This window comes from Manacus candei, unplaced genomic scaffold (assembly GCF_025592945.1).
Source record: "Manacus candei isolate 608988 ecotype Guabito, Panama unplaced genomic scaffold, ASM2559294v1 h1tg000002l, whole genome shotgun sequence".
NCBI classification, from domain to species: Eukaryota; Metazoa; Chordata; class Aves; order Passeriformes; family Pipridae; genus Manacus; species Manacus candei.
In genome coordinates, this window is record NW_026138050.1 from 5,683,826 (window position 1) to 5,709,530 (window position 25,705).

General features: G+C 41.3%; 3 protein-coding genes across 7 annotated transcripts in view; 2 read left to right on the forward strand and 1 right to left on the reverse strand.

Moving 5' to 3' along the window:
* Window positions 1-2,958: 2,958 nt before the first annotated feature.
* ZFAND2A (zinc finger AN1-type containing 2A) lies at window positions 2,959-6,115 on the forward strand. 4 transcript variants are annotated; one of them, XM_051779428.1, is made up of 6 exons: window positions 2,960-3,130; window positions 3,699-3,793; window positions 4,473-4,601; window positions 4,801-4,952; window positions 5,451-5,540; window positions 5,950-6,107. In XM_051779428.1, exons 1-6 carry the CDS (start codon window positions 3,076-3,078, stop codon window positions 5,957-5,959), a joined length of 531 nt encoding a protein of 176 aa, XP_051635388.1. In that variant the 5' UTR covers window positions 2,960-3,075; the 3' UTR covers window positions 5,960-6,107. The 4 variants fall into 4 exon arrangements, 3 of the variants coding, with proteins under 3 accessions (XP_051635512.1, XP_051635388.1, XP_051635310.1); XR_007903150.1 differs by lacking the exon at window positions 2,960-3,130 and adding an exon at window positions 3,167-3,320 and having other exon boundaries at window positions 5,321-5,540; window positions 5,950-6,115; XM_051779350.1 differs by lacking the exon at window positions 2,960-3,130 and adding an exon at window positions 3,182-3,320.
* A 2,953-nt stretch (window positions 6,116-9,068) lies between these two features.
* CUNH7orf50 (chromosome unknown C7orf50 homolog) overlaps window positions 9,069-25,705 on the forward strand; it is a 116,058-nt gene continuing 99,421 nt past the window's right edge. For both annotated transcript variants that reach the window (XM_051782513.1, XM_051782575.1), the window contains exons 1-2: window positions 9,069-9,191; window positions 10,853-11,007. In XM_051782513.1, the coding sequence (XP_051638473.1) occupies window positions 9,128-9,191; window positions 10,853-11,007 (219 nt within the window). In that variant the 5' untranslated portion in view covers window positions 9,069-9,127. The remainder of the gene's footprint in view (window positions 9,192-10,852; window positions 11,008-25,705) is intronic.
* On the reverse strand, window positions 18,433-24,931 carry GPER1 (G protein-coupled estrogen receptor 1). The gene is given in 1 exon segment (XM_051782123.1): window positions 18,433-24,931. A coding segment is annotated over 1 exon segment (1,122 nt). The 5' UTR covers window positions 24,926-24,931; the 3' UTR covers window positions 18,433-23,803.

Here is a 25,705-nt window from a genome sequence, read left to right on the forward strand (position 1 = left end):
TCCTCATTTCTATTAAGACGGCTGCCTGTACTATGTGGGTTTCCAGACTTGGGATTTACAGACTTCCTTAAGAGCATCTGGTCTTCGCAGAGCCATTTCTGTTGTTATCCATATGCAAACTCCTCCCTTCCCCACCATAAAACATGATCCCTTTGGCAGCGGCTCTCCAGTCTGCAGGGCAGCATCAGCCAGTCAGCAAAGACACCAACCTCTTCCTCTCTGCTCAGCTCACCCTGCCGCTTTTTGGCAAGCCTTCACTGGGGTCCCACTCCTGTCAGGCACTGGGTAGGTGCTTTGTATGAAAAGAATCAGCCTACAAGCTCAGCAGGACATGAGATTTTCTTTGCAATTCCCAAGTTTTTGAATGCTGTGTAAATTGTGTAACGGAGCTGATGTGTAGATATATAATGGAGCAGAGCTCTTGAAGCACCTTGGGTAACTGGACTTTCTGTTACTGTTTGTATTTGGATACTTTTTACTGTTTCCTCCTTTTTAATATGCCCCTGTCTGCAGCTGCCAGAACCAACCAAGTCAAAAGAACAAGCAAAGCGGGGGGAGAGTGCCATGCTCTGGCTGTGCCCCTCCACCCTGGCACACACCAGCTAGCTGGTTCAGCTCAGGCAAGGGAAATCCTTTTAACCACATGCTACTGGCCAAAGAACTGTGGTGATGCTGCATGTCTGTGTTGTCAAGTACCAGGCATGTCTGTGTGCCAGAAAGAGCACTAAAGGAGAACTAAAGCTCTCCCTGGGCTTGAGACCACCAAGGTTTGCATCAAACTTGACTCAAGAGGCAGGTTCTGCCACAGGAGAAGGGAAGCCACAGCCCAAGGATGGAACAGTCATCCGATGAACAGGGTGATGTCTAATGGAAACTTCTCCTACTGCTGCAGATCACACCTCCAGGACACAGCTGGACAGTGGTGGCTCTTTCACAGCAAAGTCAGTTTGGCTCCTTCACCTGCTGGTTGCATGGACACAGTGAGAAGAAACTACATAAACCAAAGGACAGCACTGCTTGAAAGACATCTGTCTTTCAGCACTGCTTGAAAGACCAGGAAAACTTTTACACTGGAATCCTGAAGCTGTCTTTTTTTCATGAAAGCAGAGGGGCTATGGGACATTCTGATGGGAATAAACAAGGGGTTTGGTTTGTTTATGAAAGGAATTACATGAAGTAGTTGTATGTTTAACAGGGAGTTGAATTGAATGTCCCAGAAGGTCTCTTCTCACATCAGTCTCCACAGTCTATGTGTCTGTGGCCATGCTGGGCAGAGGGCAGGACTCTGCTTGGCACAGCACTGCCTTTCCCACTGCTGCAGACCTGAGCTGGTATCTCCCTGTGGGGCTATGCCAGAACCCCAGGGTGTCCCAGGGCAGGCTGTGGATGCTCCCAGCATGGATGTGGCATGGCTGTGCCAGAAGGCCCCATGCAGCACATGCCATAGTAGAGGAGGTGAAATCAGAGTTTGCCCTTGGAAATCAAAGACCTGTGGCAGAACACAATGCACTGTCAGCGCAGTTGTTCTGTGGAATAAGGTATTTATATGAGGAGATTTGGTAATTTTATGGGTTCAGGAGGAAAAATTAAATTAAGTGGGAAGGCCTGGGAAGAGTGTCTGGCTGATGACATGGCATAATTTTAATCTAGCAGGACTGTGTTCTTGAGAAGAGCACCAAGTGGGTGTGCTGTAAGCTGGCACACACAGCAGGAGTCACAGGAATACCATATGGCTGGGTGACGTGGAAGATGGAGGAGTGGCACATGCCATTCCCAGAGTTCAACAGCACAAACTGATCTTCAGAATCAGTCAGCACAAGCCTTCCTAAAGCTCCCCTTTGACCTCATGGCTCCACTCAGCATCTGAGTCATGTACTACAGCAGTCAGGTGTTTTCTAGGGAGAGCAGGGGCAGAACAACATTTGTCAATCCTGTAACAAATGTCATCAAACCAACAGTCCTCACCTCCCCTGTGCAAAGCCAGTTTGTTACACACCTTCAAAGATCAACATTTCTGAAACACACCTTGACCCCAAAGTGCCTTGTCAAAGTGAGATAAGCATTTAAAGACAGAGACCAACTGGGAAAGTTTTTATTTGGTTGACTTGTGGAAACCCACAGCGGCAGCTGATGCTTGTCCACCCTGACCAGTCAGCACACACTGAAGTCCTGCAATGGGGCCCTGAGCATCAGCCTGTTGTGACTGAACTCATGCTCTCATCAAGCTCTCTGGATTTATTTTGAAGTTTGGAAGTAACGTAAGTTAAGCATCCCAATCCAGAGGGATGGTGCAGCAGCTGAAGTCTTGATGAAAAAATGAAATAAAAATGGAAAAGGCAAAGGGCTGATGCACTCCCGTGTGCTCTGGAGCACACCAGTCCAACATTTTCTGTGTCGTTCTCCCTTATTTGAGACGTGTCCCCCAGGCAGGACAGCCCTGCACTCTCATCCCTTTGAGCACCTGTACAACAGGGAATTTGCAGGAATGGGAATGCTTGCGTCATGTGGGCGCAACTCCCTGGGGAAGCTGGAGAGCCCTTGTCTTCATCACCACACCATCTCACCACCATCCCTGAACTCATTTCCAGGCCCTTCCCCAGGCCCTGTTGCTCCAGCTCCTTTCCTATCCCATTGCCCATCCCCATCTCCATCCTGTTCCTCATTCCCCTCCTCATCCCCGTCCTCGTCCTCATCCCCATCTCCGTCCTCGTTCACACGCCCATCCCACTCTCATCCTCACTCCCATCCCCATCCTCATTCCCCATATCCATGCCCTTCCCCATCCCCTGGCCCCGCCCCGTCCCCCTGGCCCCGCCCCCTGCCATGACTCAGCACGCCTCCCCGGCCGCCCATTGGCCGCCCGCCAGGCACGCGCACGGTCGGGGCGCGCCATTGGCGCGGGCGGGCGTGACGTCACCGTCGGCGGGCGGGCGGCGGGAGCGTGACTAAGCACGGGGGGCGCTGAGTCAGCGGGACGGGGGATAAAGGCGCGGGGCGGCGGGGCCGGGATTGGGGTTGTGTTCGTGTTCCTGTTCCCGCTCGGTCCGTGTCCTCGGGTGAGGGTCCCGCCGCGCTATGGAGCTCCCCTGGCTGGGCGAGCACTGCTCGGAGCGCGCCTGCAAACAGCTGGGTAAGTGCGGCTGCCGCGAACGGGGACCGACCCCCGGGACTGGATCCTCCGGGAGGGCTCGTCAGGGTGGGATGACCTGTGCCCTGGGGGGCTGTCCCTATACCCCGAGGCTGTGCGTAGTGGCAGATGCCAGTGCTGCTGCTGGAGACCCCCTTCAGTAGGTCCGGGGAAAGGGTGATAGCAGAGCCCGGTATGTTTTGTTCTTGTACGTGTTAAACTGTTAAGGGATGGTTTTTAAAGAATAAAAAGACTTCCGAGTGTGGGCTTTGGATTTGTACTTCAATTCCAAGCTCTCGACTCATTAAAGTTTCTGTGTTCAGAGAGCTCCTGAGGTATTTGTGGCTTGTGTTTTTCTAATGCTGTGGATAAAACCAAGGAAAACTTATCACTCTTGCTTTTTTTAGTTGTAATATTTATAAAGAATGGCATGCTCTCTCTCGACATAATTGGAGTGTGACTAGACAAAAATTAGTTGCTTTAGGATTTATTTGTAGTCCTTTGTGAGTACCCTTAGAGCTGTTAGCTCTGCTCCATGAGAATCTGTTTTCTTTTTTTGTTCTTCTTGCAGATTTCCTTCCTCTGAAATGTGATGCATGTGGGGAAGTCTTCTGTAAAGATCACATCCGTTATGATGACCACAAGTGCAGCTCTGCCTACAAGAAGGTAAGTTCCTGTCTGTGAGTCAGGAATTCACCCTGCAGAATTGCTAAGTCATTTATTAAGGCTGGTCTGACACTTGACATGTGGTTTCCATAAAAATGGATGGGAGAGCCACAAGATGCAAGTTAATGACACATCTGAATTTCAGATATATAGAAACATGACATTTCAGAGGTTAGTACTGCTAGATTCTATTTTCTTACTGCAGCTTCCCAGAGAGGACTGCTTTATATTTTAAGTAATATATTATGGCCTAAAACCTTCTGCAGTCCAAGTTCTTTAAGTTGAAGGACAGCAAATATGAAACTACAGAATAGAATAGAGAGAGGCCAGACTTGATCTCCAGCCTATAATTGGGCTTTGATGTGTTCAAAGGCTGTAATTCTAGAAAACCCAGAAGAATATTTAAAGTTGACTTACCAAATATGTTGCTATAAATTGATTTGCAAAGCATGTCCGTCTATTTTTTGGGTAGTGATTTGCAGCTACTGTTGGGAAGTGTATCTTTAAAAGCATTAGTGAATGAGAACATGAAACACCTGTGAATACACTTCTGTTATCCATGGGTAAGGGAAGGGAGAGAAAAATTGATTTGGACTTCTAATGTTTGGACCTGATTATCTTAAAGGTCTTTTCGAACTGAAATGATTCTGTGATTCTAAACTGTGTTGTGTGTTCTTAGAATGTGCAGGTCCCAGTGTGTCCACTCTGTAATGCACCTATCCCAGTGCAGAAGGGGGAAATACCAGATGTTGTGGTTGGAGCCCACATGGATAAGGACTGCAAATACAATCCAGCACAGCAAAAGAGGGTAAGGAAACTGCTGTTGTAGTCTAAACTGCCTTCCTAGTGCTTGTGAAGTTAGGGCTTCTGACAGCAGAATGTGTAGAAACTCGCTGTTTCATCCTAATTCTAAGGGCTCTCAAACACTTGTCCTTCAGCTTGGTCATTGCTTGGGAAGCTGCTCACAGAAAGCAAACATTGCCAACTTCCTTTCTTCTCTTATTCAGATCTTCACAAACAAGTGCTTAAAGCCAGGCTGCAAAAGGAAAGAGATGATGAAGGTGCTTTGTGAACAGTGTGGCCTCAACTTCTGCATAAAACATCGGCATCCCCTGGATCACGACTGCAAAGGGAGCAGCCACCCCACCTCCAAGGCAGGGTAAGCTGTACTTAGGGTACTTCAGCTCAAGCTGAGATTTCAGAGCTGGTATCAGGTTGGTGGGGAGCTTGGACAAATAGGGAATTGTCCAAACTACCCCTCATGTCAATAAAATAGCCACAATTTCCTCTTGGTATTTCCAGCTTAATTTCTGAAAGCCTGTGAGCAAGGAGAAAAGCTTGTAAAATGCTTTCCTAAATTCTTCCAAGCTTATTGGTGTCAGTCTCTCCTAATTAAGAATAGGCACTGGCCAACTCAAGTTCGCTTTGGATCAGAATACTAGAATCCTAAAGCTATGCCCAGCACCTCGAAGTAACCAAAAATAATCAATACACTATGAAGCCAAGTTTAATAAAAATCTCTTGCAGGCAGATGTACCTTCATTGTTCTGTGCAATGGGACTGTGAGACTTGTGTGACATGCAGATGATTAAACTGAATGAAAGAGTAAAGCTACAGACAGTGCATAGGTGCTGAGCCTGATTGTGTTTGTTTGTAGATATGCAGCTCTGATGAGAGCCTCTCACACTGCCCTCAAATCCCCGGGAGCAATTGGAGTGCCATCTAATGGGAATCTTCAGCACAACAGGTATGAGCTGTCAAGGGGAAAAGACAAATATTGCTTAAAAATAGGCTGGTGTCAACATGGTGTAGCAGTGCCACTGTCATACCTCCAGCTGCTCTAGAGTTGGGAATGCAGTAGAGGGGTTCTGGCAGCACAAGTAAATCTCTGCTTCTCTATACTGAGTGATTAAAGTAGCTAAATAGACACAAGCATCAGGACATCAAATTGGTGTAACTGCAGGTTGGTCTCCCACCTGCTCAGAGTGAGGCTTGGCCAAGTTCTGGAAAAATGGTTTGTCATCAGAGTGCTGAGGAAAGCACAGCAAACACACAAATGAAAACAATGGCCCAGGCTCTTCCCTGGCATGTTATATCTCCTTGTGAATGAAAGTTCTAGTTGTGTAACCCTTACAGTGCATTCTTATGTCTTTCAGGTGCAGGTAGTAGAGGCTCTTCATATCTGGATCGAACCTTTGTCTAAACTTAATATTTTCTCTATCTCTTTAAATTTCTATGCAATTAACGTATTTTTGTATCAGAATGTTTTGTGTATTCAATAAACTTTCCAAGCCAATGTTATTTGTTCCTATATTTGGAATAAGAACTTTAATACTATGAAAAATATTTGATGGAGGAAACTGGGGAATGGTGGTAGAAAGAAGATTACAATTAGTATGAAACACAGCCAGCTTTGCTTAGGTCATGCAAAGTCTGAACTATGAGTTCCCCAAAATGAAAATCTGAAATACAGGCTGCTCTCCTATGTCTCAATCCCTTTGGAAGTGATCTAGCACACAGTGCAGTGTTCTGTGTGACAAACAACATCAACATGAAGCAACTTTTATATAAGCTGCCTCTTGTTTTCTGAATGTCATTGGAAGCACTTGATTTATAATCCATGCCTAGTTTTTCTAGGCCCTGCCTGAACAATTCACTCACTGAAAGCTGGTGCTCACAGAGGCATGTGCAGTATAATTCTTCATCATTTATTGCCCCTTAGACAGAAATCTACATTTGCAGGGGTGTATTTTGCAGCTGGGGGAGGGGGAAAGGAAGCCAGAGAAAGTAGCATTAACTGTCTCATGTAATGAGAACAAGGCCAAAATGCAGCACTGTCTGGGGAGGCTACTCTTGCAGTCTTCCTGAAAAGCTTAAACAAATGAAGCCATAACAGATAATGCTCCATCTATTACCCTGATCAGCTGTCCTGGCTCTTTAAAACTGCATGACCATCCAGCTGCTTTGCTTGAGGCCTGAAATATTGTAGGTTGATGAGATGGAAATGTGCTGTTAATGAACAGTGCTAATTCCCCAGCTGGGATCTAGGTAGACCTCTCATCCAACTAATTGTGAGGAAAAATGCCAAGGCTCACTGATGTCAGGGGGTCAAGACCTCAATTTCATGTGTGGCTGGAGCCATTCCTCTGCACACCGGGGCTGCTGGGCTGGAGTGTTGGCTTAGGACTAACTGGGGGGTAATTGCAGTCCCTTCAGTCCCCTGCAGCTATGAGTGTCCAAGGCTCCTCTGCTGAGGTGGGAGGGTGAGCAGTTGGCAGAGGAGAGGGTGCTGAGTTCTTTGACCTGGGAAAAATAATCTTTGATGATAGTGTGAGAGATGTGAGTGCAGTTAATGCCTGTGCTTTGTGCAACCTTGAGGGGCACTGCAGCTGTGCAAAGACTCTTGTGCCTCTTATTTCTCTTTGACCAGGTTTAATTCTTGGAGTACAAAGGCTGCCTAAGGAGGAAAGGTAGATTTATGGCCCTTCACAGGGATGGCACATAAGCAATCAACACCTTGAGTTGTAGGCCTTTCATAAGAAAGGGAAGATGTAATTTCTGGCCAACACAGAACAAATATCAGTGCTATCCCATATTAATGTTTGGCCCAATGTGATTTTTCCTCTTGGAGAAATTTTTGGAGATCATTGCTAATTGGCCAAACTGAATATGTAATGTAGGTATGAGTTACCACTGTTCATCCATTTAATCTTGTTTTATGCAATCATGCAGCCAAAATTGTGATTTGACAGTATCTGTAATACTATGTTTAACCACAGGATGTCACAATAGGATATGCAATAAAATGATCTTTATTTTAGGGAGTCTAAACATAGATGACATGCTTTCCCTATTCACATTGGAGCAAAAGCTTAAATTACAACTTTAATTTTAGGTGCCACCACCTCCTGATTATTCTGTGTGCTCTAACGCCATAACTCAGCCCTAGCCCATTGCTACATTTTATATACATTTTGTTTTATATACATTCTCTATACATTTGCATACATTTTATACTTTTTCTGTATAATTTATAACTGGCCACCCATTCCTCAGTGGTGCCATGCACCCCACTGGTGCTATGGGAGGGGGTTTCTAAGGGGAGCAACAGGGTGGAGGACATCTACCAGAGCCAAGAGGCTCTGCCCAGCCCAGCAGTGATGGGTGGGGGACGGGGTGGCACCTCACAGTCTGGGGAGAAGGTGGAAGGGGCAGAATGGCGGAAGTTTTGGATGGGAGAAGGATGCAGAGGTGTGAAAGGATGCCTCTGCCCAACGGGGAGCTGTTGTCACCAGCACCTGCTACCACATCCAGCATTTCATCTGGCACTGGGATCCCAGCAAAGGGAAACAAAAACTGTGTTTCAGGTTGTCATGAAAAAATTGCTTCACCTACCAGTGTGTTTGTACGCTGTATTCTGGTCCTTAAATTACCAAGGGGAGATGGAGATGTTTGTGCACGTGGTATTTATAGAAAATGAAAACATGGAAGCCAATTTGCTTCCTGGAAACCTTGTTCTTGGAGGTGTTTTGTCATCCCCTCAAACCGCACCGTTCACTTCTTCCCACACATTCCCTCAGACCAGGTCGGGACACGGGTGATGCTGTCTCAGACATGGAGCCTTTAGGATCTGTGGGCTGAAGGGGATCATGGCCATTCTCCAGAGAGCCACATCTCCCCGTGTCTGCACGGCCCTGGCCCCCACAGGAGCTGCTGTGCCGACAGCATCGGGCTGGCTTCCACGGACAGTGAAGGGTGGGAGCTGTCAGGCTCTGGAGATCCCTGGCAGGCCCCAGGGGATCCCTGTCAAGCCAAGGGGTCCCTGTCAAGGCATAGGTGATCCCTGTCAGCCCATGGGATGGTCCCTGTCAGGGTCCCTGTGAGCCCAAGGGATGATTCCTGTCAGGGCACAGGTGATCCCTGTCAGGCCATGGGATTGATCCCTGCCAGGGCACAGGTGATCCCTGTCAGGCCATGGGATTGATCCCTGCCAGGGCACAGGTGATCCCTGTCAGGCCATGGGATTGATCCCTGCCAAGGCACAGGTGATCCCTGTCAGGCCATGGGATTGATCCCTGTCACGGCACAGGTGATCCCTGTCAGGCCAAGGGATGATCCCTATCCCGGGAATGACCCAGGCCAAGAGGCGGTGCCCTAGGCGGATCCCGGCGCACACAGATGACGTCACACTCCCCCGCCGAAGCCGGTGGATCGCTCCCCTGCACGTGTGTTCCCGGTGGGCGCTTTAACTCCGGAGCGGCGCTTTCTATTGGCCGGTGGGGAGATTGGCGTGCCGGGAACCAACCAGAGCCCTCCGTTCTCCCCATGTAGCCAATGGGAGGCAGGGGGCGGGCCTCGGCGCCAAGCGTGGGGCTCGTTGAATGTGAAGGATCGAGAGGTGCGCGGGGGCGGGCGGGGGCGGACTGGGACCCCCATACGGGACCGGCGGGGGCGGACCGGGACCCCCATACGGGACCGGCGGGTTCGGGGAGGGAGGAGGGGCAGCACCGGGGTGTCCCTGCGCGGCCGGGGCTGTGGGAGGGCTGGGGTGGCCCGGCCACGTGCACGGCGGTGGCTGAGGGGCTGCTGCGAACCAGGGGTGCTGTGCTGGGAAGTGAATCTGGTCGGGGCGTGTTGGGAAGCGATCCCGGGGTCTGTGTTGGGAAGCAGAGACGGGGGTTCTTGTTGGGACGTGAACCGCGGGGTGTGTGCTGCGAGAAGTGAACCTGGGAGTGTGTGTTGGGGAGCATCCCAGGGCTTGTGTGCTGGGAAGCGAACCTGGGGGTGTCTGTGTTGGAAAGCAGACCCAGGGTCCTGTGTTGGGAAGCGGACCCGAGGGTCTGTTGGGAAGCAGTCTCAGGGGTTGTGTGTTGGGAATCGATCCTGCTGGTCCTGTGCTGGGAAGTGAACCCAGGGTCTGTGTTGGAAAGGGATTCTAGGGGTTTATGTTGGGAAGCATCCCAGGCTTGTGTGTTGGGAAGCAGACACAGCAGTTCTGGTTGAGAAGTGAACCGAGGGGTCTGTGTTGGGAAGCAGACCCAGGGATCCCGGCTGGGAAGCGATCCCGGGATCTGTGTTGGGAAGTGAACCTGGGGTCGTGTGTTGGGAAGCCAGCGGGTGGGTGCTGGCTGTGTGGTGCCTCCTGCCCAGGGCATGGCCATGCCTGGCCTGGTCCTGGTATCTCTGAGGTGCCAAACCCATCGTTTGGTGGGTTCTGCTGTATTGGGAACCTGCCAAAGCGTATTTTATCTGTTAGCGTGTTTCAAGGTAAATATTTGTGATTGAGGCAACAGTTGCCTTTGTGCTGTTAAACAGAAAGTGACAATGTTGGGGCAGCTGTGGAAAGCCACTTAAATGAGATTTTCTCACAGAGAAGTTATGTGGACTTACAACTAGACCTGGTTTCAGAACTGGGTTTTCAGCAGCTCCTGTTTGCCTTCACCCTTATGCCAGTGTAAAATTAAAATAAAACTAATGAGGCAATTCTTTAAGCATTTTTTTACCACATTAATCTGTGTGAAAATAGAAAAGCTTGCAATTTAAACAGAACTGATGGCTTAAAACTGTTTAGTAATCACATAGTCTTATTTTTGTTTGTATGTGTGTATGCACGCATATGTATTTTATTGAGATGACTGATAGTCACATTAATGTATGTTGAGATGAGAGAGTTTTGATTGGTGTTATGTGAGGTAGACAGTTATTCAAACTATTTAATATGGTGCATTATGACCTGCAGAAAGCACAATATCAGTTATGGGGGGTTTCTACCAGGAGGGTCAGAGAGGCATTTTCCACAACCAGGCCTCAGAGGAGAATAAGTGCTGAGTTTCCTACAGGAGACTGACATTTGAGTTTTACAGTAGCTTAACTGTAACGTAAAGGAAACATGAAAAGGTCTCTAAAATGAATCAAAATTCAGCCCAGACATACATTTCATAGTTAAGTAGTCACAAGTAATTCTCATACCAGTGTAATTATAGTATAACTGTCTGTATATGAGACTGGTATTTAATATTAACAAAGGTTCTAATTGCAGTGTTGTGGTTTCTGTTACAGAAGAATTCTGTTTCAGAATGCCGAAAATGAATGGAGAAAAAAAAGAAAAGAAGGCAGAAAAAAGAAAAAAGCTGAAGCAACATGTGGCCCAAAAGGAAGAGCTGGAACCAGAAACTGAACCAGTGAAGAAGAAGAAGCAGAAGCAAAATCTGCAGGTTTGACTGTTTAATTCAGTGAAATATGGATATATTTTTTTGTACTGAACCTGAGTGTACTGTTTGATTCAGTTGCAATAATTCCTTGGGTGCAGTATGCCTAGAGTGAAAGTTAAAAGGAAAAGGTAAACTAAGCCAGATGGGATCTCTGTTTGTTTTGGATGCTTCTGTGAAGGACAGAGAATGGGTGAGAGAATGTGGGTGAAAGGGGAACCAAGCGGCACCGAGCAACTGTCATATGGCAATATCGACGCAGCTTCTGTTTCATGTGATCCTGAGTGGCTGGGAAAACATGAAAGATGTTTTCTTGGAAGTCCTCTTGATTTTTTTTTTTTTCTTTTTTTTGGACAGAATGTCAAGTGGCCAGAAGGTGTCAGCAGTCTCTTTGTATTCCCGAACACTTTATGAATTAATTTTATGAGATTGCAATTAGCAATATCAAGACATTATTTAAGCGGAGCTGTGTAATGTTTGGTGGTTTTTTTGTGATGGCAGTGGTGCATAAACAGGACCATTCAGTTCTGCTGTTCTGAGTGGTTACTGCAGAGCGAGGATCAAAGAAATATGAGGCAGTTTGGCACTGTCAAGGAGTGGAGATGGAAAGGCAAAGGATTTTTCCTGAGGAATTCTTGAGGGTCACCTCAAGAAACCCTATTCTTAAAAACTCTCATGTTTCCTGGCCTAACATAAAATACATGTGACAGCTTGTTACTTCATTTATCATGAGATGTGCAGCTCAATGGAGATCATGTAACTGAAAGTTAGTACTTATTTTGTTATTAGACTTTGTTTAAGCTTGTTGGCCAGAATGTTTTTGAAGAACTTTTGAATTCATAAGTGTCTCTAGGTATTGCATTTAGGGTTTGTGAAGCTTAATATAAGAAAAGCCAACCTATTGGCAGTAGTTTTTCAGAGGTCTTGCAGTTTTGCAGTCATTTCTCAAGTACGGAAAGGTTTCATCTTTATCAAAGCAAAAATAGAAAATTTTTGTATTTAGAGCTTAATAAGAGGGAAAATTTCTCTTTTCCTCTGTAGGGTGTGTATTATAGACCTTAGATTCACAGTACTATAATTTAGTTTGACTGAAAATATTTTTTCAGGATAAGACCATGTGAAATTGAAATATCAAAATGGAAATTTTATTGCCTGTATGATTTCATGTAAAACTGCAAAACATCCCAAATGGGCTTCAAGCCTCTGCCAAATGAGGCCTTTTTTGACCATCTGATGTCAGGTGATAGATAAGTCCTTGGAGCACACAGATTAGCTCTTGTGGGCTGTTCAGACTGTGAGAGAAAGAGCAAATATTAAATGGAAAGAAGAATCCTTAATGTCAGGGAGCACCACTAGGCACAACAGTTCTTAGAATCATAAAAGTTGATGCCAGTGAGTGGCTTGAACATGTATACAGTGTGAGTTTAAGGGAATGCCATATAAGGTCTATGACAAGCCATTTCTTGGCATCAGCTTTATAAACTATAACTGTTGATAGCAGAAAAGCCTAAGTTAATAGACCACTTTTTTTTTTTTTTATTTGGAGTGACTGTTGAGAATGAAAAATGTGAGGCAGATCTTACACAAATTTATTTCATTGGTTAAAGAAAGCTACTTTCCAGTTTGATTGTTACCCAGCGTGTATACTCCCAGCTTTGTGTGAAATCTTGGTTCAGACACGCTGGCAGTGATGCTTTAAAGTGCTTTTGGCCATCAAACCAGCATGGAAAACGTAGTAGAAAAGAAGGTAAAATTGCTTTGTGTGTACAGCAGGATCAGGAGGAGCTCTGGGGCTGCAGTGATGTGCTCAGTTAGTGTGGAAGGTTCCACACATAAGAAATTTGGAACAGAAATAATTAGGGCAACTGCTGAGAGTGTTTATTCTGCAGCCTTACTTTCTTTAGTTTTATTTCTGTTACTTTAAAACAAGTTGGAATTTTGCTAGATCTGCGGGAATTCCTGAATCGTGACAACTGGATTCTGATGAGCTGTGAGTGACTTTAGTGCAGTAACTGAATTAAAGAAAACTCTTTTGGGCATTTTTGAAGTGAGGATGGGTAGACTCCAGTTTTTCCTAAGGAGTCTCATGTTTGGTAGAAAGAAGCCAAAGGCTTTGGTGGGACACTGATTCATTAAGTCACTTTACTTTCCTCTGATTTACTTTTTTTTTTTTCTATTGTGGTACAACAAATTTAGTCTCCAAAGTAGAAAATGCAAACCTCTAATTGATTTTGGTACAGACCTGCAGGCAAGTTGAGCTGCGTTTAAAGTGTCTGGATTTAGTTGTACGCTGATCATTCCTTCGTGAAATTTGTTTCAAAAATCCTTCCCAGCTTCAGACTAAGGCATTTTTTCCTTGGGACAGCTTGACCTTTCAGAGTAATCTTGATGTTTTATTGACTTTCATCTACTCAGTTTCTTCTGTTTACATTAAACAGCAATAAGCAATTCAAGACCAATATAAATGTTTTCATGAGTGATCTTAGAACCACGCAGCTCTAAATGACACATCTCTGGTGAAGCTGAGCATTACAAATTTTAAAACTTAGTTCAGCCTTGTGGTTTTTCTGACTGATTTTCCTAATGTTACTGTTCTATTTAACTTGGCAATAACCACACATTTTAAATGTTGTCGTTTCTTTTGTTTAGTGCCTGGACATTTGTTTTATGTGGTTTTTAATGATTTTTGTAGTTTAGTAATATATTTATATGTTAGGCAGTGTAACAGTTGAGTTCATTCTTGTGAATTGTCACATAACATAAGCATAAAGAAAAGAGATTTAAAATGTGTCTTCCAGGCTGGTGGTTTGAAGTTAAATACTGGCTTCTTAAATAATGACTTCCTGATGGATCTTGTCAGAGACAAGTTAATTTTGTTTCAATTCTCTGAAAAAAAAATATTTACAGTATTGTTAATTTGTCATCTTGAAATAAGAGAAGCGTTAGAAATGTTTCTTTGCAATTACCCTTGTCTTGCTTCTGGTTATGGATTTCTTCACCCTTCAGCCTTTGAGCTGCCTCAGTGTTGTGAAGCAGCAGTTGCAGCACTGTAGGTAGGGAACAACATGTGGCTGCTTTTTCTAGGAGGGCATTTTGAGTTCTGCCCAGAATGACCTTAATGTATCAAATGATCTTGTAATTTATGGGTAGATCTTGTTTCTGCTGTTTTCAGAGCTGGTTGCTTTCTACAAAACAGTAAGGAACTCTTTCTGAGTAGAACATCTATTAGGCAAGACTCATAATTCATAATCCATAGCAAACAGTATTAATTTCCTGTTCCTTCCCAATTTAGTCTAGTAAACACTGTAACTTCCAGGAAAACTACGATGACTAAGAGACAATCTATCTTAATAAATCAAATCCCCTTGTTCATGGTTGAAGGGTACTTTAGGTAATGCTCATACAGCCACTGGGTGTTTCCTTGTGTTTCCTTGTTATATTCAGCATTGCAAATGGTTGGAGGAGGAGAAATCATTTTCCTCAGCTAAAGGCAGGATCAGTGGGAAAGGAATTTAATTTTTGAGATTCCATACAGATAGTACAAACAATGGCAAATAAACAAATGGTGTTTCTTTCATCAGAGTGTGCAGGTGCCCAAACAGTAAGATCTGTTTACTAAATGGAAAATGACTAAATCTGTAGGGAAGGGGTTTTTCTGTTCAACTGTTTGGAGGTTGTCATAAAGAGCAATATAGAACTATTAGGCTGGAAAACAAACCACAAAACAATGATTCTTTAAAATCAATGTTTGCTTGTAGCGGTGGAAAAGCCCATAAAATTATGTTTAAGCTGTGGAGGGAAGTATTTTGGCAAGAGCTTGGTGGAATAACTAGGAATGTTACCTTGATATGATCTCTAATGCTGCTTGTAATCAGGTAACCAGGGTAGTGATTTGAATGTTTAATGACTGCAAACCAGACATCGATGCAAACGGATCCAGCAGATGCTGTAAAACTATCATCAGAAAGTGTATTTATTTGTTTGACAACCCACTAATTCATCCCAAAGTCTGTTGTTGAAATAATGAGTTGTGGATGATTTGCAAACAAACTCAGTAATCCTTTAGTGTTCTCTTAATTTATTTTTCTAATTAATGGGAAGCTTATCTTGTAACCATCAAAATAACTTGGTTTATATTTTCCCATCGTAAGAAATGTCATTAAGTCAACTTAGTGTGATGTTGCAGGGTTGTCTTCTGATTATCAGACTACCAGTACTAACTGTGTCTTATATATGTTAAAAATATATTTTGGAAACTGCTTGCATTTCAGTTCCACTGTCCATTCTTCCTGCACTTGTGTAGTTTTGCTGTAGTGGCTTAATCCTTAATTATTTTGTAAAAAATATGTAGAAAACTAATCTTAAATATTGAAAAAAAAAGGAAAATAAATCTCAAAATGTTAATTTTATTTAGCATAACCTCCTAAAATAAGAATCTTGTCTTGTTCTTTTTTTTTTTTTTTTTTTACCATTTTTAGAATATCTTTAACATGCAAATAGAGTTTTGTCCGTGTTATGAAGAGAAGATGACATAATCTTTCATCTTCCCCTATCCCTGCATCTCCCCCTGTGCCTTGATGGAAGGATACATCAGCAGAAAGCAGTTTTCCAGTTATAAAGGGGAGGGTGAGAGCTATTTCTCAAAATGGCCAAGATAAATGTCAGGGTGGACATTAGTGTGGTCTCATTAATCTGCTGGTTTTGGTCAGTCTGTAATTGAAATGTTGGGCCTATTTCTCTTTGCTTTAGGCTGCCTTTCAGTTGAATGTTTATTCTTGGTTTATTTGGGGTTGTTTTACTTGCACAAAGACACAAGTTTGCTGGCCCGTTGGCTCCTTATTGGCTTGTTCTACAATGGCCTTCTGATAGTTGAAAATAATTATGAAGCTCTAAATCCATGTGGCATTTATGACTTAATCTGTGTCATCTTACTTGGCTTATCTGCTTTCTTATCTATGCAATATTTCTCAAATTAGGAAAATTTAAAAAAACAACCAACCACAAAACAACAAACTTTGAGGGCAGCTGGTTATGGGACTGAAACATTTGTTTCCTGCTAGCACTTTTTCATCAGAATATTGATAGAGTTGCTTTAAATTATTTTATTAAATTAACAAGACATTTATTTATTTTTTAAAAAAGGTAAATTTAATTGTGACACCACATAGTGTTTATAGAGAATAGCAGGCCTTTTGTAAACAGACATGTCTAAGGAGGTACAAAATAATGTCTGAAATATGGATGTGCATAGATTAGGCTGAATGATTTTACATTCCTTTGAAAATTATTTTTGTAATAGTACGAATAGATTTCCCAGGAAAGAGTATTCACAGCTGGGAAAACAGTTGCTACTTTGAAGATGGTTTTCCCAGGCGAAAGGCTCACGTCCCCAACTGTGTTTGGTATAAACAATATGTGGTGTATTTCTTACTTTGTTTAAAGGAATTGTGCATTCTTCGTTACATAGTAGCCAACAAGAGGGTCATCCTAATTCTGGGTATTTGCCTTAATCTGTATCTATTCAAAGTTAATTCCTTACTTTTATTAATAAAACCAGGGTATTAAATTAATGGGGAATTTGGTGGTGAAACACAACAGCCCCTTCTTTGCTATTAAGAGGGGGAAATTCCTCCTCCTGTTCTTGGAGCACGTACTTGTCTTTCCCTCTCAGCTCTCATTCTCTACTTAGTGGTGAGACCTTCCTCGATGGTTCTTGCTGGATTTCCAGTATAAATCCTTGCTTTCATGACTTAGCTGCAAATATCTTAACAAAATTAAAGTTCAGGACAGGATTCCCACCTGTGGGCTCAATTTGTTGAGTCTTCAAGCAGTTGTTGAAGGAGCAGAGGCAAGTTCTGCTTGACTGTGTGTCACCCAGCTCCAGTCCAGTGAGAACACTGTTTTCTGCACCTTTTCAGTAATGATTTTATTCTGGTTCTGTATTAATGACTTTTAGCTCCTCACAGACAGAGTCATCATCAGTGAAAAGGGCTGGAGAAGGCCCAAATTGTCAAATGTAGAAAATTTGGCACAAATTTACACATACAAAATATGTGTAACTTCAGTTAAAAAAAAAAGTCCTTTTACGTGTTTGATTTCACAAAACGCATTCACTTGACAAGAAATTAAGTTGTAAGCTTGAAAGGATGTTTGCTACATTCTAATACAGGATAAAGTGCAGAGAAATGGGCATTCAAAGGCATTTGTTCATGACAGGGCCTGAAACTTGGATGTGTGTTTTGTGTAACATAATAATGCAAACCTGATTCTTGTGGATTTGTTACTTCCTCCTTATTGTTCTTGGTACTATTTTATTAATGTTAATTTGTTCAAAAAAATGGTACAGATTTGGATATTTAAAATGTTTATTCTAAAAAGCAGCTGTTTTCCCTGGGCTTGATGGAATGCTACTGCTTTTCTAAATAACATGTGAGTCTGGTATGAGGATTTTTATAAAATACAAATTTTTCTGTATCAGTGGAATAGATTCAGAAATTAAAACCTCCCAATGTTTTGGTGCAGATAAAAGGGGGGTGTTGGGTGCTTCCACAGTATAAACAAGAAACTAGGAGTTTCCTCCTTCAAAATACCTTTTGTGTTTAGATGCAATATTGTGAACCACATGAAAGAACAGTGTATATTTATGTATGTTAATAAATTACAGCATAGATAAAATGGCTCTTGGGTATTAGATCAAAGCCACACAGATTAATAAATACTTGGAAAGTGCTTGTCTGTTACATCCAACAAGTAATTAGAACAGAAAATTAATCTTTTGACTTTTAGAAGCTGCCTGAAATATCGAGGGTACAAGCATGAAGGTATTTGACAGGGGAACCAGACCCTGAGTGAATTTACCTGTTTCTAATTGAATCCCACAGGAATTCTGTAGGACATCAAACAGAAGATCATCAACCAGTGTTTTATTAAATTTCTCAGCATTATCTTTATAATTATCTTAATAATCTGTAAACCAGGCTATTGCAAACAGCATATATACATAAGGGCAGACAGCTCTTCCTACCATCCTATATTTTGAAAGATGTCAGAGCTGTTCAGGGAATGTACTGAAGGCTTAGAGCTACATCACTTAAAAAGGAGCAGAGGGGTTATGTAAAGAGAATAGAAAATCTAAAGTATGTGAGGAAAATACATGCTTTTAGTAACTGTCATTCCATCCTACCTTTACATTATGTACTGCATCCTAAATGGGAGTTATTCATATTTACCCATGTGTAAAATGACTCAGTGGTTGCAGAACTGTGACACTGAACTGTAATACAAAGGTCATTGAAATTGGTCATGGACTTTGGAGCCTTCATGTACCTCATTGGCTGGTCCTTTTTTCAAGTCACCTTTGGAATAGACAAGTTTCTCCTATTTTGTTATGAAATTCTCATCTTCCATGGCTTTCAAGCCTGTACTCCATGATTTTCTAAAGGCATTTTTAATAAACTTGTGAGGTTGTTTTTTTTTTTTTGTAAATAGTTTGTTTTTGTGGTTGAAGTTTGCAATGCTCTGTTTAAAACGTGGTTATCTTCCTTACAAAGACTTGTCTAGGTTAAGTCATGATCTGGTTTGGGCTTAAAATAGGAGCAACCAACTGTTCTGATCCGATAGCTCTTGTAATAAAATATCTGACAAAGACCTGAAAGGTCTCACTTGTTATCAGTGGGAGTCAAGAAGAGCACAAATCTAGCAAGGGACAGGGACAGTTTTCCATGGATCCTCATGGGCTGAGGATGCAGCAGGTTCTATGTGATCCAATGTGAAGTTTAGCAGCAGCTCTGCCAGCAAGTTTGTGCTTCTGATCCCACAACACTTCAACAGTGTCACACTCATCAGGCATCTTTAATTATCACAGATGTCATGTTTCTCACTGTTCTAGAGAATTAGCTTGCAATATCAGAAGTAATTCTGACTCTATGTGTTTAAAAACCAAGCAAGTTTATAAAATAAGCTCTCCCACACATCACTGTCTGTATCTTCTTCCCACCTTGATACTCAGTTGTCAGGTGGATGTTTGGATTATTATCACATTGTTTAAGTGAGCTCTTTCCTTGGTTTCTTTCTCAGTTTGCTGTGTGCACTTCACTCTGGAGCACAAGAGTTAAAAGGTTTCTGGAGCTGGGTACAGGCTATTTCTCTTTTGTAGTTCTGAATGGAGAGAGAATGAAAGGAAGAAAATCTTATTTGCCATTATATTACTGTTTCTATTGAGAGAATGCCTGGGAAAGGAAATATTTCTCCTGCTGAGGCAGAAAATAAATCTATCTCCAGCACTATTAGGCAGTTCTAACACTGAGCTCCTTCTGTAAAAATCGCCTTAACTCCAATTTCTAAGGATAATTTAACAATATCCTAATAATTTTCCTGTTTCTCTACTATGTGGTTTTTCCCCATAGTTTTTTGAAAGTCCTTTCGGAAAACACATTCAGTGCAATTTGAAAAGGTCTTAAATAAACCTTTTCAGTGATTTTGCTTGCAGGTCAAGTGAGCTGGAACTTGTAAGCAAAGCTGCTGCTTTGGAAAGGTTTACCCTGTTGCATTAAATGTTTTTTTAGAGAAAGTGAGTGTTACTTTTTGGTAATGAACAGTTCAGTAGTTTGTTAATTTAGAGCTTCGAAACTTCTGTATATACCTGCAGCAGACTGTTGGAACAATGGGCTGGAAACTTGAATATGGTTTTATCACAGGGGCTGAAGAATTTCAAAAGCCATTCTAAACAGGCAGGTGATTTTTGTGAGACTCAGACAATCATCTTTAGATTTTGTAGTGGAATTTAATGGACATATGTAAAATAAATGAAGTAGGATGTAGGAGACTGAGTTGAAAGTGGAGCTAATCCTGCACTGTCTGCAGTCCTGAGAAGGCATTGCTGTCCTTTAAATGAAAAGCAAAACCCCTTATCTCTGTTGTTTTCAATCAAAATCAAATTAATTTGTTGGTTCACCTTCATGGATAGCTATTAAAATTCAAACCTGATTCTTCATGCACTCACTTGTTTTTACTTATGCAGAAACAGTTCAAATGGAATTAATGATAATCAGGGTTGAACTTACCATGCTTTTACTTACGGTAAACCACTCTTTAGCACATGTTTTATGTGACAATCCTAACCATTTAAAATTGTCCAGACAACCTTTTCCCTTTTGCAATCTTAATAAACAGATGAGAGAATACAGCAAAATCCTTTCACGGGAAAAAATTCAGTTATACTCTAACATAACTTGATGGCTGGAAAAAAGATTAGAGCCTGCACTGTACAGCCAGTGAATTTTGTTTGAAGCACAGATGCTTAGTCTGAAATTTTACAAGCATTTTCTTTTGAAACTTTGTGTTCAATTTTTTTTTTTTTTGAAGCTTGCAAAGGGAGAGGTGACTTTTCTTACATCTTGTCCGTATTATGTCAGTCTTGCACAGAATCTGGGATCACCTGACTCATTGATTCAAATTCCCTGTCACATGTCCTCCCATCGTGTAATGCTTTTCATGGATGAATCAAGCTTTATCTTTAGACTGACTGAGTTTGCATTTTCTAGATGTGGATGTTGTGCCTGCACAGTTGGTATTTAGTGTATCTCCTAAAACTTAGAAGTATGTAAAGTTGCAGCATATCTTTAACATGTTAAAATGGTGTCAGATAAATATTTTTCTTGTGTCTTTTTACACAGCTGAGGGAAGGCTGTTGCTTTCAGTTGCATGAGGTCCAAATTAGTGCTCGTTTGTGCTGTTTGCATTTATTTTGTTTCTAGATATTCAATTATACACTGCATTCAAGATATTCTTGTGTTAAGGTATTTTCAAAAGCAGTTAATGGTTTCAGATGTTCTTTGATTATTCTCCCTCCCCTCTCTTCTGTGAGCTTTTCGTAATATCAGACTTTTCTTGTCTAGAGACTTGATATAGAGTATTATAGCAAAGATTGTAAGCATCTGTGATAAACAGGTTTTTAAATCTCATAGTTGTCATCGGTCCAGCATTTTAGAAAGGCATATGGAATTCTTTCCTTAAATTAAACAACTGAACAATTTGTGAGAGACCAGAGAAAAAAGTGAAGAAGTTGTATCAAAATTTTTGTCCCCCTTTCCTCTACACTCTAGAAAAGTTTTAGTTTACTGATTATGCTCTTTAAAATTAAAGAAAATGACACATTTAGCACAGAACTATTTGGTTCATGGATAAACCATAGTAATGAGTTATTTGCAAGATGATGGGCTGCAGAAAGCATGTTGTATATATAAATACATGGAAGTTTTATGGTATTTCTGCAAATATTTCTTTGTACAGTTACTGTTTAAAAAAAAAAAGGTTTTGGAAATAAGTGTGCCACTTTTTCAGCTGGGAGAGTGCTTTGCATTTGAAGTAAGTAGTGTGTTTAAATTTAGTAATTTCAGGCACAGTTCGTAAGCATGTACCAAAATATGAACAGTAGGGAACTCAACAGGTATTTTAGATTTGTTAATTTGGTTTTAAACATGCAATAGGTTGTTTCGAGTTGAGTAAATATTTTCTTCATGCTATAGTAATCTGATTTCCTAGATTTCACTGTGTATTACTGAAAGTGATCATTTAGAAACAAACTACTTCATAGCATGTATGAGCAGGCATTTGCTATTGCTGTTTGTTTATTATGATAAGCTTCTGCACAAAGACTTTCTTGACTTGTGTTCTACAGTGGCAGTAAAAGGGCTTCTACCGTAGTCTTGATCAAAAACCTGATCCCTGTATTGGAAGGAAGGAGGAGGGGAAAGGAGCTTATTCCTATAAAACCAAAATAAGCAACAACTACAATTGGGAAAGTATATTCCTGTAACCCCAAGTAAGTTATTTGTTCATGTCAAGTGTCAAGATTACACAAACCTAATCTGTCTTTAAACTCAAGATGTATCTCAATTCACAGAATTGCATTGCCAAGATAATTATCCATTCCTTCAGCTCAGGGTTGTCTGAAATAGTTGTCTTTGAAGGTGTGATGATGCCCACTGACAGTCCACAGGACACGAGTAACTGTGGCTAATTCCAAAAGTGAAAATAATGAAGAAAAAGGGCTATGTGTGCTGCAGCCCAGTGGTGTGAGATGTCTTGTTAAGTGTTGTTTGGCTACTCATGCTATGCTTGCATTTCTCTTGAGAGAAGATATATTTGGTGTTCTGCGGGGAAGATGTGACTAAAATGACATTGTTCCTTAACCCACAGTTGCCTCGGACCCCACCCTGCAGTTCCTGTTTGAGCTGCAGGAATATCTGATATCTATTTCAAATTCAGCCATCATCGTCTTGTGGCCTTTCTGTTTATAGGTCAAGTCTTTTGTGGCCAAAACTTCCACTAGGAAGCTCGAGATATTTCATGAGAAATATGAGTGGAATCGTTGTTTTCACTGTTTTTTTTATTGCTTTATTAGCTTCTGTTGTTGTTTTAAGTATCTACGTTTAAAAATGCTTTTAAATCTGTTATTGTGCTAATTAATTCATGTGTGACATTTAAAAATAGGACAAAGTGTCTTATTCTGCAGAGTTCTGATGCTTCAGTCAATAAGCACAGAGGTGAAATGGGTTTGTTCACCTCAGAGGTGCAGCAAGTGATGTTTTAATGATCTTGCACACTAATCTCTAGGAACTTTATAGCTTCCTCTGAACAAGTTCAGCAGTAACCTGTGCTAAACATCAATCAGATTTAAAACCCAATTATTTTCTAGAAGAAAAGAGACACTATTGTTCTCCAGTAAGTGGTGCTATAATTTGATTGCTTAGTATAATTAATCTCCAAATGAGCAAAGCAGCCTACATACATCTTAAAACCTTGAAAGGCCAGTGCTCTCTGGAGGTGGGATGGACAGTGCACAAGGTGCAAATCTGATAATTGCCAATCACACTCCCCCATTACGTAAGTTCTTCCTTTCTAAAAATAGAGGCTTCTGTTGTTTTCATAAGCACTATTTACACCCTTTTGCAGCAAGTGGCACCTCTGTAAAAATCACAGGATTTTGTTCTGGCAATCAAAATAGACCTTTTGAATGGGAAGAGATCTCGTGAAACATGCATTCAGTTCTGAAGGCAGATGTGAATGTGAGTGTATGTGTATGTGCACTGACATTCTTAACACAAGGCCCAATTATGTCTGTCCTGGGAGAGATGGTTGTGGTCAGCCCTTAAAAGACAGAATGAAGCACTACATTTTGCTTTTGTGAAGTTCTTTGAGATGAGTAATATAGTTACAGATGATTTTGGTTTTGATCAAGTAAACATGTAAACAGCAGTTTACATTTAGGAGACGAAAACTCACCACTGTGCTTGATTATATTATGATTAAAAAAAAACTTAATCATGGAAGACATGCTAGGATACAGTGACAATAGTAGTATGTAGTTCTTCTAAGCAAAGTCATTTATCTTAACATGTTTGGATGGAAAAAAATCAATGTTTTCTGCATCTCCACGTCAATATGTTGTAATGATTTTTCCCCATTGTTAGGGCAGCTTCATTATTTCAGTGGAAGTTATATACACCAGCAAAATAGAATCTCTGATAATCAGATTACATCTAGAGTCTTCCTAACTTGATAAAATTTTCTCCTCTATTGTCATTCATACGTGTATAATACAAAATAAAGCTTCTTCAGTGCTCAGCTTTTAATAATCCTGTTCTTAATTAAATATAAATCTGGCTAAAACATATTCTTCTACATCAAAGTCTTGTCATAAAAACATTTTGAATATAAACTTTCAATACTCAGTAGAGCGATACACTATATATATATTCACAAATGCACTTTTTTCTGTTACTAGCAAGCATTTTGTTCACTATTTGCACAACTTCACAGTCATATGTTTTATACAATGACTACTAAATCAGACTTCTGATTGCTCGTTACTGTCAGGGATGACAGACGTTAGGGCAGCCTGACAGAAGCGATGTAACGTGGACATTTTTGTCTTCTGTTCAATGTACAGTCGCAGTTTGTCTCTGAAGGTTTCCCCTAGAAAACTGTAAATTAGGGGGTTCAAACAGCTGTTAGAAAAAGCTGCCAGATTCACAATGTGTCCCGTTAGAGGATAATCGTGCCTGAAGGATGGGCTGTTTGAAGAGACGGGCTCGTTTTTCTTCTGAAGAAGTTGGACGCTAATGAAGACGTTTTCAGGTAACCAGCAGATAAAGAAAACCAAGACCACAACAAAAATCATGCGAAGAGCCTTTTGCCGCCGCAGACGAAGACTCCTGTGCTTGTGGGCTTTTATAAGAACTCGGACAATTAACGAGTAACAGAGACCGATGATCACGAAGGGGATGATAAACCCCAAGGTTATTTCTAACCACTGGATTTCTTTTACATCTGCAAAACAAAAATAGACCTCTCCGGTGTGTTGTAAATGTACAGCCGTGAATGGGACCAGAGCTGCAGAAATGGATGCCATCCATATGAGCCCGCAGCTCAGTCTAGCGTGCTGCATAGTGCGGAATATGTTGGACCTCATTACTTTTGCCAGGGCTAGGTATCTGTCAAAACTCATCCATGTCAGAAAGAAAATGCTGCTATACATGTTGATCTGAAGGAACAAAGACATAAAGGTGCAAATGATAGTGATATCATAATACTTTTCGTCAAGGTTAAACACCTCAATGAGAGAATCGGCAACTAGAATGAGATCGGCCACTGCCAGGTTTATGAAGTAAAGGTCTGGGATAGTCATTTTTTCCCGAAAGCTTATGTTGACAACCAGTATCAGAATGTTTCCTACGAAACCGATAGGAAAGAGAAATATTGTGTAAAGGCATGATAAGAAAAGACCAATAACATATTGTTGGTGTTCCGATTTATCTGCTAGTCTAGAGGATATGCTTTCGTTACACAAATGGGATCCATTCAGGTTAAAAGTTGTGCTGTTACATATAACGGGTGCTATTGAGGCAGAATAAGTTTCCATGGTTAAAATATCTGTAGAAAAGATATTAGCAATCACAGTTTGGTGTCAGTACCAAAAAATCAGATTTTTGGTTGTCTTCAACTAAACTTCTAGTAAGCATTTTCGATTGGAGTTGGAAAAGATGCAGAATTTTGTATAGAAAATTAAAATTCTTTAGAAGTCAGATTAATTAGACTTAAAACTGACCCAAATATAACACTACAAATAGTAAATGTCTTAATTTGTTTTACAGGACACTATATACATTGTAAATGATAGAATTTACAGTTCTTGTGTGCCTTAAGATCATGTAGGAATCTTTTTACCATGATGGTACTTGTGTCTCTTTAATAAAAGCTTTTCATCAGCAGTGTTTCTTCATGCAAGTTGGAATGCAGTAGAATTTTAGCTCCATTTGTTTTCTTTTAATAATCAATGAACATCCTTGGACCTGCAATTTGCAAATGGAAAACAATTAATCTCGTATTCCAGCACTGTACCATGTGCTATGTGCTGCTTCTAACTTAACATCACAGCCGAGGTTTTAGGAAACATCATGTTTTAATATATATGCAAAGGTTCAGTTAAAAGAATTTAAATTTGTTCTGGATGATAATATATTGTGAGGGCAGATCTGTTAAAATGGTGTGTACCCTTCAGGGGTTCAACATCAGAAAATGCAGAAATACAGAGAAATCGGATGAGTGAGTTTAGCCTAATAAAGAAAAATGGTGGTTTTTTACATATGTATTTATTTTATCAGCTTGTAAGGCTATTAAATAGCAAATTCTGTGGCTGAGA